We start from the raw sequence: 13,206 nt of genomic DNA on the forward strand, positions 1-13,206 counted from the left end.
TAGATGAAAATTCACAAAAGCGTATTTAAGTGCATCTGTTTTGAAAAATTCAAGCAAATATCTACGCAAAGCCAAACCCCAATCATTATACAGTCTTATTCTTATGCTTTTCTATTATTCTAAAATGTAGGAATTTCAGTTTTGTGGATGGCACTGAGGCAGCGTTCCGCTAAAGCAGAGGTGTTTCCTAAAATGGCATCATAACAATTAGAAACCTCCTGGCCCGCAGCTCAGACAGCTGGTGTTCTGTATCTTTCTACAGGTTAGGTCACAGACCTTTTTAAAGTTAGGGATGTCTGAGTTACCAGCTCATGCTTCCTGAGAGAGGAGGGGAATGGCAGCTGACTGGGGGAATGAGGGGGGCAGTGCTTTTGTAACCCCTTGTTCTCAAGCTTGTCTAGTTCACCACTGCTGCCCTTAAACCCAACACTAAGTATGGATGCTTATCCAAGTTCCATGGTAGAAGCGGTATCAGGTTCAACTCGCACCCCTGCATCTGGAACACACCTGTTCCTCTGGCTTCACTGCATCTGTTTTTTCGTTGGTTTCCTTCCCAGTCCAGTATTGGTCAAGTCCTGGTGTATTTTGTGCTTTGTAGCTATCTACCTTCCGTCTTAAGGCCTTTGGAATTTTAAGAATGTTGCTTGTTGAACATAGCTTGAAATGCAGTATTACCCTAATTATCCTGTATATGTCATTGATTTTAAAATCTGAGATGCAAAATAGTTTGGCAAGGTAGGATTTGAGTGTAGATGAGTTTGTTTCCCTCTGGTTTATACATTTTAATGTTTTCCTCCTTTTATAATATCTTGTCTATTTGATAATCTAATTAAAGATAATTTAATTAGTCCTATGTTTAGCCAAGTTTTGCATAGAAAATTGTTTAGGGATTACATACTTTTGATCTTAAATGTAGTTGTTTCCTGCTTGGAAGAAGATGAAAGGATGTTTGAGGTGGATCTGTGAGAACTTGGTTAACTTGAACTCGGTTAACACAGAAATGGGTCTGGAAAGGAGGGAACAAATGAGAGTGAAAAGTCTCTAGAGGGCTGCAGTTGTAGTAGGGTGCTGTAGCCAATGGCTGCATCCCTTCTGGAGGTCTTACCTTGGTCATAGCTCAGAGATAGGAATAATTTGGAGTAGTTTGTTTAAAATAGAACTGTCTTTGAATTTAAATAACATTGTTAGGATTACAGATGTGGGAGTACAATATATTTTATTTTTTGATTCGGCTTTGAAAGATCTGTCTTCAGTAACTGTAATACTGCCTGTCATTGTTACTTGTTCTTGATCTATGTGGGGAGCAGTAATGCATGAAATTACAGGCTGTATCTCCTCTAAGATCATATTTCATGAATCAAGGTTTCCCCCTTCTTCTGCCTTGTAAGGATAGCTGTAAAAGGTAGGAACAGTCTGTAGTTCTGTTCTAGAAGTATACTTGGTTTTGTTTGTTCCTTAGAGCTAGCCAGCATGAAGCAGTTATGTGAAATGCTCCAGTTGTGCCCTTAGTTCCTTGTGTAGGTGAGGTGAATTTTGGGTAGGACTAGGATACAGCAGGTGTGACATAGTCTTTGCCAGTTTGTTGGGTCTTTTCTAAAGAGAGAGAGAGAGAGAGAGATATTATATGTTATGTCAGCAGAATGGCATTAGCAAAATGAAAGGTTGATTCCAGTGTGTGAAATCATAATGGAAAGTTCAGTTCTGTTTCTGGACTATCATCTCCATAGATTTTTTTTTTTCTTTTTTTGTCTTAGCTGATGAGTAATTGGATTTTTTTTTTTTTTACTGAAAGAAGATATTGCCTACTTTAAGTGTAACTTGCATTTTTCTTTGCTTTTTAGACTTATTTGGTGTTCTGGGAAGTGAGATTTAACTGTAGCAAGAAGCGAGAAAGGAATGTTAGAAAATCTTGGAAAATAAAATACATTCCAAGTTACTGAAAGCTTTGGCCTTATCTCTTGTTATATACAGCACATGCAAAAAAATTATTGGAGAATATACCCCTGAATGTTCTAATTGTCCACTTAACAGCTCTGAAAACTGATAATTCTTTTTTAGGTCATGCTGCCTCCTGGTGCTCAGCACTCTGATGATAAAGGTGCTAAAGAAACTATTCTTGATGATGATGAGTGTCCACTGCAGATATTCAGGGAGTGGCCTAGCGATAAAGGTATGTCCAAAAACCTTTAAGATATTTTTGTTCCTTGGGTTGTGAGCCATGTTGTGGAAACCCTGTAAAGGAAGAGATTCTAACATATATTTTAGTGTGTTTTGTGTACTTAAAATACTAGGGAGTATTAGTGTTATTTACTGTTTCATTACACACTCATTGTAGTGTTACCTCATTAGGTAGTAGAAAGGTTTTGCCTTTTATCCTAAAGTTTCTAAATTATTGACTATACTGAAGTATGCTTTTAATCTGAGTATAGTTATTTTTAAGTTAAAACTATCCTAAAGTGACAGGAGCTTAGTAAACTGAAAGTAATCCTTTGGGACACTTGCAGATTAATAGATGTTAGTTGTGTGCTTATTCACTGGTAGTGTGACTCAAAGGATGTATAATACTGTGTTTTAGGAATACTGGTCTTTCAGTTGAAAAGGCGGCCTCCTGATTATGTCCCAAAGAAAACCAGGAAGATAACTGATGGAAAGCCATTAAAGGGGAAGGAAAGAGTTGATGGGTCTGCCTATGGCTCGTGCCTTCCTCCTGAGAAGCTACCGTACCTGGTAGAATTAAGCCCAGGTAAGAATTCTGGTTATCTAATAAGTTGAATTACATTATTATATAGACATTTGGATTTTTAAAAAATAAGACATTCCTTGTAGGCACAAGGAACTCTGTGTGGCAGGAAGTCTGTGCCACATGAGTTGTTCTTCTGATGTCAGATTCTGAATTGGAGGTAACAATTCTAAACGTAGAGATGCATGTTGTTGTAATTTCAAAATCTTAGCAGCAAATGTTCAGAGTGAAAAAAGGGGGAGAAATTATTTACTAAGCTTAAATCTGATTTGCTTTACATTCACAAGTACACTGTAGCATGCCTGGTGTTTGACAGTGCCTTACATGGAAAATCACATTTTTTAACAGGACAAGAACATGAATTTTTAAATCAAACGTAGATGTTAAACATTTTTCAGCCAATATGGAACTTTCAAATCACTAGCAAGGCTGAGTTTTATTTTGGCAAGATTAGAACTCTCTGGGCTTCGTGGTAATTTGCAATTAATTTTATGATCTAGGAACAGCCAGGGTGGATTGACTGTGTATAACAGAACTACTGATAAAACGGCTAATACACAGCTTATGCTCTTAATTTCTGTCATCCTCATATATAGATTTGGATATGGACTTTCATTTTCGGTGATTGAGTTATATACAGCTCTTTTTCCTATTAAGTGTAACTTGAGTACTCTCGGGTGTTCAAGTAAATGTTACCGTTTGAAGTCTGGTTGTGTACCTTTTGGGTAGCAAGATTGGAAATTGGTGCTGAAACCTTTGCTGGATCAGAACTGAAAAAAAAGGTTAAATTTATGGTCAAATACCATGGTGGGTTTTTTGTTTGTTTTAAATCCAGATGAAATTATCAGTACACAGAATATATGAAAGGTACTGTCATGTTTTACAGGTTAAGGTTTGTTTGCGTATTAATATTTTGGCTTCTTTTAATAGTACTGTTGATTTCTTTTCTTGTTCTCTTACTCTTTGTGGGATTTGGTGCTTTATCATTAAGATGCTGTACTCGGGCAGTGGTGTGAGACGCCCATTATAGCAGAGAGAGTAAACCCAGTCTGTAGTGCCGCAGATGTCAGTGCTGTGTGCTGCGCTTCACACATTGCCCGTGGGACTGACCTGTTTGTGCTTTTCTTCTAACAGCTTGTTGTCGCTTCTCTAAACAATAAGGATTGTGTCATTCAGTAGCTTTGCAGTACTGATGTCTTTGTATTCTACACAGTTTCTGAAACTGAAAGAGTTTAATGAACTTCATCCTTATAAATTGAATAGGTGTTGTCTGGCTACGGTTTCACCCTTTCCTGTCTTTTCTTTTCTTGCCCTCCTCCGCATGTTCTGCATGGTATCTGTCCTGCTGGTGCTGCCTTCACCTGGGTCCTCTGCATGTGTTTCTAACCCCAGGGAGAAGGAATCACTTTGCCTACTACAACTATCACGCTTACGAAGGTAACACTGTATTTGATACTGTTCTCTCATTAGTCACTAAAAACTTCTCCGACTATAAATCTTGTGTTTCTTTATGCCAAATGAAGGACTATCTTATTTAAGTGTTTTTTCCCAAGGGACTGGTTCTGTGAAGTAGTTATCTGTTTTGTCAGCTGCCATATAATTACTTAATCTGTGAACAAACATCAAATAGGTCATGAACATGCTGTTAGTCAGAGCGTGCAACTTTCCAGCTACAGTTAACAGCTAAATTTCAGAGGGTGGTTTACGAGCGGTGTTGTAGTAGAACTGAAAGTTCTTTGATCCATTTGCTTGCAGAATTCATAGTTAAAATGGTAAATGGCATGGAACTTAACTGTCCTTTTCAGTATTTGACTGTGTTGATGCAGTGGATGAAATCTGTGATGATTTTTATCTGAAACAGTGTTTGGACCCCTGGGAAAATGACCTCACTTTCTACTCTGTTGTGTTCCATAGCATCCTTTGGTATTTCTGCTGCCTGGTGATGTCAAAGATTTAGCAGTTTAGACAGTAGAGACTGTTTTTTTGGTAGTGTTTGAAATTGATAGCCTAATGTACAAATCATTATGGATCTTTAATTCTCCTTAGAGTTTAGAGTAATGTGTAGATGTGTTCTGGTTTGAACAAATAAAGAAGAATACGAAGCCATTTTCTTTTCATTGTGAAATGTCTACCAAAATATATTTTTTCTTTTCTTACTTTTTTTTTCCTGTTTCCTCACTTCATTTTCTAACCTGTTACAGAAGAACTAAATACGGTAGTTGGTGTTCCTCACCCTTTCCTTTAAGGATGTGGAGTGGAATACTGGGGTTTGAAGAACTGTATTCAAACTTGGGTCCTGTGCTCAATTATGCAAATTTAATTCAGACTTCCATTTTGTTAACATTGTTATTCCAGAGAGCAGAAAGCTTTCATAGAGTGGGCTGAACTAAAAATCGTGGGTGGACTCTGCAGGAACACTTGACTATTAACTAGGAAGACTGAATTTTGGTTGCATGTCACTGAGAAAAAAAATTAGTTTTTAAAATCTTTATCTCAGTGTGTGAAAAGAGGCCTTCATACTCTAGAGTCAGACCGTGTCTTTGGAAAACAAAGCACTTTAGGGTACTTGTATTTATTGTAGAAATAACTCGAAATGTCTTCTGTCAAAACAGAGGCTGTTTATGTTTTTGCAGAAGAACCCAACAGACTCACTTTCATGCCCTGTGCAATTGCATAAATTCAGTAAGTTTGCTAGTGATGTGTATCCAGTTTTTCCACTTCTCCACAGCAGCTGATGTTGCTGTTTGTACAACTGTTTCATTGACTGGAGATTAGATTCTATATGGTGGAGGATGCCCGTCAGTAGCTTGTGGCTGTCCATGTGGCAGTCAGCAATTGTCTCTGTATCCAAGTCATGCAAATGAAACAGTAAACTGAGGTGAATCTGATAGCAATAGAAATAGACTGGGTAGACAGAAGTGACGTTCAGCAGCACTTTGACTAGCTGATTCCGTGTGTATTATCTGTGACTGTGCTTTTGGTGAGTTCAGGGATGTTAATAACTTCAGTTGTACAATCATAATATTTAAAGGCTGAGAAAAATGGCAAACTTCCATCTTTCAGATGTGAGCCTCAGATCCTGCAAGCCTGAAATTAAAATTACAAAACATAAATAAAAAATAAAAGCAAATCCATAAGGCTTTTTTCATTACTTCATCACAAAAAAGAGCATCTTTGAACTGTAGAACAGATAGCAGTGGGAGATGTGGAAGACATGGAGGTATAACAACTTGGAAAGAGGAATTGCGGAAGGTTGGAGAAGTGGAAAGCCTTGGCCAGAGTGTTTTTCCTGGCCAACCTTCTTTCTGAGAACAGAACTGCAGAATGGCATGTGTAACACTTTTGCACATGAGTTTGAAAGAGCTTTCTTGTCTGTTACAACTAAAAAAAGTTTACTGTTGGCTCCTTCTGCTGGAAGTGCACATTTTGTCTGAAATTTAATAGTAGAATTATCCCCTGAATTTGACATGGTATTTCAGATCTGCCCAACCATCTCCTAAGCTTATTAATGTTTAAACCCTTAGTAGCTAGGAATTTGTACGGGAAATATGCTTTTCAAGTGCAGACTTAACTGGTTTAAACTCAATAGGTAAAGTTGGTTGTGTGACCATTTTTGTTCAACTTTAGGCTTACTTGTTTTTATGAGCTGATCTTCATCATTTGGTTTGGTCTGGTGCAAAGTCAGTACTATTTCCCAGAATTGTTTTGAGCATTGGACTAGTGAAATCAGTTGAAGTTATAATTTCAAAGTGATACAGGATTCACCTTTTAGTGGTGGAGTAACACATTTAAAATACATATCCATGAAGGGAGGCCTGTCTTATTTTTTTTTCTATTGTTTAAAAATTACATGTTTGTGTTACAAACCACTGTCCTTACAGTGGCTATTCAGTTCTGTTCACTACAGGTTTTGTTACAACATTACTATTTGAAGTGTGAATGGTGACTCTTAAGTGCATAAACCAAGTAATGAAATTTATTGTATTGCATCCTTTGCTATGATCAGCCTTGATGGACTGTCATGGCCTGGGGAGTAGTGCCTTTCCCATAGGTGTAGCAGAATTTGTATCCTGCTGCAGTGAGTTATAAGGGATACATTCCAAATACCATTTAGGTCAGGTTCCAGCTGTTGAAAACCAGGAAGTACACATGACACCGTGGTATAACACAACCATCCTTCCCTCCTGCATCCTTCCCCTAGAACAAAAAGGCCTTTCATCATTCTTAGGATTTGTAGTAATTATCTTCAAGATTAAGATATCTTTTACTGTAGAAATTGGCTTTTATTACTGACAGAGCATAACAAATAGCCCAAATAACTTTGAGTAACTCCTTTAAATTTTCTCCTTTTTGTGGAAGAAAAAATTTGGTTTTAATACAAGGTGTTTTCAAGGAAAACTGTAGACACTGCAGAGAAACAAAGGTCTTAATTTGCATCAGCAGAAACATTGATATTAATATACATTTCTTGAGTAACTGTTGCTTGAAAGCTCACACATGTGGGTGCCAGTTTTACCAAACTAGGATGTGGATAGGAGGAGGAAATACTTGATGTTTGGATTAATAAACAAATGAAGGAGCTACTTTAGGTTTTGATGTGTAAGTTGTGGGGAGACATAATAAAAATTAATGAAATTTGGTGTAAGCAGCCAGATGCATTCAGTAATCTATTACATATCAGCATTTAGTGATACTGAAGATGCTGCCATATAATTTCTGATTAGCATTGTTAAGTATTTAAAATTGCATACAGTTCAAATTGCTGAAGACACTGTTCTAGCATTATCTTTTCTGGGTTACCATGACATTAAATGTATGCCTTTCTAGGCTCAAATACAGAGGTTTCATAAAAGATTTATTCCTATAGCTGGAAGATGTTGAGAGGGATGAGTGGTCTTATGATTAATGCTTCTTTTGTGATAGATGACATACTAATGTTACAATAGTGTTTCCTCGTTCAGTAACTGCATATTACTATAGAACCAGCACTTAACTTCAGTATTTACAGTACCAGTATATGGACTAACTGTTCCTGGTATCTTTACGTCCCAATAACATCCCAACAGCTCCAGGAGAAGCTTATTAATAACTATCATTTTATGGTTAAGTGGTTTGCATTCTGATTTTAATAAACAGATTCTGGGGGTTTACAAGTAGATTTAAGGAGCTTCTGTTTATATTGACTTTCACCTAAAAATTTGAAGATGACTAGTAGCCTACTTGCAGACAGTATCGCTGTATGTGCCATGGCTTTAATAATATTCTCTAATGCTTTTTTGGAGATGACTTGAAATCATTGTTGATTTCCACAGGTAAGACATTCTTTGTCTTGCAGCCTCTATTTTTACAACTTTGCTTTGGAGAAGAGATTGGAGAGAAGTTAGAAATGACAGTATTACTTCAGTTTCTGCTCATATTTAAAGTTGTAGGATTTTCTGAGAAGTAAGGAGGATTTATATGTGTGCCAAAACCCATTTGTGTTAGCCTCTGAAGGCACCAGCTAATTTGTGTACACTTTGTATATCTAGTGGATCTTTTGAAATTTTTCTCTATTTCAAGAGTATGCATTTCTGAGGGGAGTAGGAAGTTAGACTTTATTTTTTACCTGTTTTCTGTGAGGTGAAAATACAGGTTGATGGAGCTATAAAGATAAGGCCAGAAGTGCTAAAGTCCTGTATATTAAGACTAAAGCTATCATAGGGGAACATTTTGTAGGATTGTCTTTAATATTGCTGTAGTTCAGTATCTGATGAATTAGAAACAGTTTCATATGTGGGTCACTTGACAGCAGATATTGCTGATAATGTGTACTTTAGTTAGGTCAGTACATACTATTAATGTGGAAATCTGCAGGTGTTTTATTTTCTTTATCTTCTAAATCCCTACTGGTATACCCATATACCCATAAAGAGATTTACAAAAACTGTTGTATTGCTTAAACTACTAAGGAAATAGAAAAGTTTTTTCATGGTATGTTGAGAATAGGAGCTCTTGATCTTGTTATTCTTTGCATTTGTAGTAAACCTCTGCTCTAGATAGGCTTTCTCTGCTTTCAGGGTTCTTAACATTATTAGGAACAACCAAGTTCCCAGCAATCTTGAAAGAATGTCACTCAGGTTTTCTTTATTTGTGAACATTGCTATTCTGAACTAAGTTGCAGTAAATGTAGAAATACTGTGTTATTATATGAACTTTATTAACTTGTAAATTAATATTTGTTGCTTGCTGTACAGATGGTTCTGACTCCAGAGACAAGCCAAAGCTCTATCGTCTACAATTAAGTGTCACTGAAGTCGGAACTGAAAAATTTGATGACAATTCCATTCAGGTATGAAAAAAAGCAGATTCATATTACAGTACTGATCTGATCTCTGGTGTGTTATGCGTCGTTGTGGAATCTAATAAGATATGCTATAAACACCCTTCAGAGCTTGAAGGGTAAAATACTGCTGAAATTTTGTATTAATGGTCATAACTATCTGTTTTCATTTACTTCCACTCTTGATTTAAGAGAAAGGTTTTATTATTTTAAGACAAGTTTTAAGTATTTAAGGGGTTTATTATTTAAAATGGGTTTTTCTTTTTCGTAACTGAATCAAATAGTGCATATCATTGTTATTGTAATTGCTTAATGGCTTTCAAGTCCTAGTCTTAATCCCGTTGAGGTAGGATTTTTTTAAGGGTAAAAACCAAGCATATTTGTGTGAAGTTCATGCCACGGAATCTCTTACAGTACTCTGAGTCTATGTCAATGCATTTAGTTGATTTACAATTGTATTGTGAGATTTCTTAAAAACAGCAAGTGGAAGAAAACAGTATATGACCAAAACAATGTAAAATTTTTCAATAAGTGATGTCTGCTGCACATGGTAGTTAAATGTGTGTTTTATTATTCTTGTTGCATTGAAAAATGAAGTGAAACACACTAATTTTAGTACTACTCATCTCTGTAAATTCCTAATCAAAGTTAAATAGCTAGTCTGTAAATAGGGGAAGCTACATCTTAGTCTTTTTTTTTTTAAAAAAAAATTCTGCTACAGTATAATTTAATTTATTCTATGTTAATTAATTTTATTCCCAGTTATTTGGTCCAGGAATTCAACCTCATCACTGTGACCTCACTAATATGGATGGAGTTGTTACTGTCACCCCGAGAAGCATCGATGCTGAAACCTATGTGGAAGGTCAGCGTATTTCAGAAACCACCATGCTGCAAAGTGGAATGAAGGTTCAGTTTGGGTCTTCTCATGTATTTAAGTTTGTGGATCCTACTCAGGACCATATTATTTCCAAAAGATCTACTGATGCAAGTCTCATGGTCAAAGGTCCGAGACACAAAACTGGGTGAGTAACATATATTTTCATCCTACTAAGGTAAGAAGGGGTACCTTGGGAAAAAATACAGAATGAGAGCATTATAAATGGCCAGGGACTAGTGTGTGAACTCTTTTAAGTGTTAAGAATATAATTTTAATACTTGAGCTCCACCTTGTGATTTTATGTAGGATTAGCAAGTGTCTTTTTCATTATGAAGTGTTCAAACAAGTTTTCCTCATGCTCACTTCTGTATGAAAAACGATAATGCCTTATTTTAATGTATTTCACAGTACATCCGAGCTCCAGGAAAAGTCAAGAAGTTGCTGAATGTTTTCAGACAGTCTGATTTTTGTTTTTTTTCCTCAGATAATAACTTTCAAAATTCCACTAAAAGGATTTGGAAATGAAGTAATCATGAAATGAGACTGTTAAGACAGGGTTGCTATATGTCTCAATATAACATCCACATTTTATAGTGTGATTACTTACCCACTTGTTTCTGTGTTGCAAGGACTGACAGTCCAGAAGTCCACCCTGTTGTTTCTCATTCATATTTTTGATAGGTGCATAATAAAAATACTGATCATAGGGGTTCAGGTGTTTAGTTCAATAGCTATAGAAATGTTCAGAAGAAACAATCTTAAAATCAGTTTATATAGCAGGGATAAAAAACATCTTATTTTCCATCTTCTCTGGGTCCAAACAAGGCTACTATTGTTAGTATAGACATTATTGTGTAATACCATTTAGAAAAGTAACAAATTGGCTTGGAGATGAGTGAAAGATACCCAGGAAAAGAAGTTTGTCTGCTGAGTTAATATAGATGTATGCTTTAACAATTTTTTTTCCTTCACTGTGTTTTCTGACGGAATAACACTCTGCTTTTTGTAGGCCCTGTCTGCAGGAAGACCTCCAGCCATGTAGCTGTCATATAATATTCTTGCTTAAATCTTGAGTTCATTCTGCATTTAGCCTGCAGATCAATAAATAAGTGCTCCTGCAGATTTACAGTCAACTGGAAAGCACTGTATTACTGCAGAGCTTTATCTGGACAATAAAATCTATGGCAAAGAGCTGGGGCAGCTTGAACAATCAAATATTTTTTTAAAATCTACAGAATGAGGAGATAGTATTATGCATTACTATGATTTATTAATTATTTACATTATGTTGTATATTTAATACTAAAGAACTGAGTAAAAAATTGTAGCTAGTCTACTGTTGTGAATGCAATGCAGTGACCATGTTTTATGTGTATTGTGTTTATGTGTATTTATATTGTCTTACTTGACTGGACAGAAATTAGCTAAGAATGTTTTTGCAAATGAAATTACCTGTATAAATATTTTTCAGCTTTATTAATATGAAGAACTAATACAGTATTAAAAAAAAAACCAAACTGGATACATGGTATAACCCTTGAATTTTAGTTTACTAATTTAAGTTACTCTGTTCCTTGTTTGTTAAATGTTTCATTTCTAAAACATACTGGAAATGTTATCTTGCTTCTAGAGCTGTCCAGGAAACCACATTTGATCTGGAGGGAGATATTCACAGTGGAACAGCATTACCAGCAAGCAAGGTATTGTATTATGGCTAAGTTAGCAATAAATAAGAGCATGTGTAAGTTAAATCAAAATTACCGCATCAGTAGTATTTGGGGTGGTGTGGCCAATTTATCAGTCTCCCCAGCTCTTTTTCCTTGTGGATAGGCTTAGATTTTATATGCATTGTTATTTTAGATTTGGGATTTTTTTCCCTAAACCCTTTTGTTTATATTTGTATTGGCATTGGGCATGCATTTAATGTCAAGAAGAGTAACGTTTTTTAGAAAGGGAAACTCTCCAAACCTGAAGTAGTTTCTCCCCAAATTGACTTATGGAAAACAGATTACGTGCAGGTAGAGATTCTTGTTAGAGCAGGTACATTGTTACCTCGTGTGTGTAGCATATGGCTGTTGTCATTTGTGATTGGGGTAAATAAATGTTTTATATAAAATGTGAAAGGGTGTTCAATTTTAATTTAACTAGGCTTTTAAAATTTAATGGATGTGACTTTAGACTTCAGTAGAGCTCCTGTACACACATTGACTAAACAAACTGTCTTTGCAGTCATAATTATAAACATTTTATGAGGTGATAATATTTTCTTGCTTTCTTTCTGCACTCTCTGCTAATAGATTTTGTGTCAGAATTGCATTTTCCAAGAGCAGACAAGTAGAGTAAATGACACAGTGGTTAATGCCTTACTTGCTATGATCGCATGCCTCAGATGAAATGAGAGAATGAATTATCTCAGCAGTATGAAATGGAATAATCTTCTCAGAACTGCATTCCCTTCTGTGTTTGATTTCTAGTATTACAAAACTTGTAAATATTTAGTGATATTAATGCAGCAGCGTAGGTATTAATAACTCTGATAGCTTTTGAATGTATTTTAGTCTTATTTGTTTTCTTACCACAGGCTTTTGATTCAGCTTCTCTATAGCATTGTATAGTGCTTTCTTTAATCTTATATGTGTTCTTTACCTACTTCTGATAGCAATTATAGTGATATTTTAGAAGGAAGAACAGAAACTTTGTAAACTAATAAAATGGCTTAAAATTTCTCATAATAAGAGTTTCTGGCTTTATTATATAGCATACTTCAAATCCTATTCAGTCCTTAGAAAAATACTTTTAATGGACTTAGGGATTAATGGGAAAGTTTAGTTTCTTTTTTAATTACACTATTTGAGACCATGTACATCTTGTTAAAGCACTGACAAATCACTCATTCTCTAACATTTGCTCTCTTCTAAGTTTGCTTTTCTGTTTGGAAAAGGGGTAACAGTAAGTTTAATGAAAGTTCTCTGAGATGTGCTGGTGAAAAGTGATTTAGTTCAAACTCTCGCTTTGAGATGCGCTTGTTGGCAGGTTTTCCTTTGTGGAGCAAATTATTTAGTTCTAGAAACTTCTTATGAAATGTTGAAACACTTTCTATTTTACTGATGTCTTGTTTTGTATTCTTTATGCTGAAAAAGATTGCTATTTATTTTGCTGCTTAAAGCAGCATATTTGTCCCATTCCTGATAGAGTTTGAAGCAGAAATCATAAATTAAAAGTGTCCTAATAAGGAGCACGAGACACAAAAAGAAAAAAAAATTAAAC

General features: G+C 35.6%; 1 protein-coding gene across 24 annotated transcripts in view; it reads left to right on the plus strand.

The window, feature by feature from the left end:
* The window catches only part of AFDN (afadin, adherens junction formation factor), a 116,671-nt gene that overhangs the window by 41,941 nt on the left and 61,524 nt on the right, over nucleotides 1–13,206 (plus strand). For 18 of the 24 annotated variants that reach the window (XR_005700179.2, XR_005700183.2, XR_005700184.2 and 15 more), the window contains exons 7-12: nucleotides 2,059–2,170; nucleotides 2,576–2,743; nucleotides 4,133–4,177; nucleotides 8,974–9,068; nucleotides 9,822–10,084; nucleotides 11,570–11,639. Coding sequence is in view for 13 of the 24 variants with exons in the window: in XM_040059965.2 (XP_039915899.1) it covers nucleotides 2,059–2,170; nucleotides 2,576–2,743; nucleotides 4,133–4,177; nucleotides 8,974–9,068; nucleotides 9,822–10,084; nucleotides 11,570–11,639 (753 nt within the window). In the remaining 11 variants the exon portion in view is untranslated. The remainder of the gene's footprint in view (nucleotides 1–2,058; nucleotides 2,171–2,575; nucleotides 2,744–4,132; nucleotides 4,178–8,973; nucleotides 9,069–9,821; nucleotides 10,085–11,569; nucleotides 11,640–13,206) is intronic. The other 6 variants (XR_005700185.2, XR_005700186.2, XR_005700188.2 and 3 more) reach the window with 1 other exon arrangement.

Source organism: Hirundo rustica, chromosome 3, assembly GCF_015227805.2.
Source record: "Hirundo rustica isolate bHirRus1 chromosome 3, bHirRus1.pri.v3, whole genome shotgun sequence".
Lineage (NCBI taxonomy): Eukaryota > Metazoa > Chordata > Aves > Passeriformes > Hirundinidae > Hirundo > Hirundo rustica.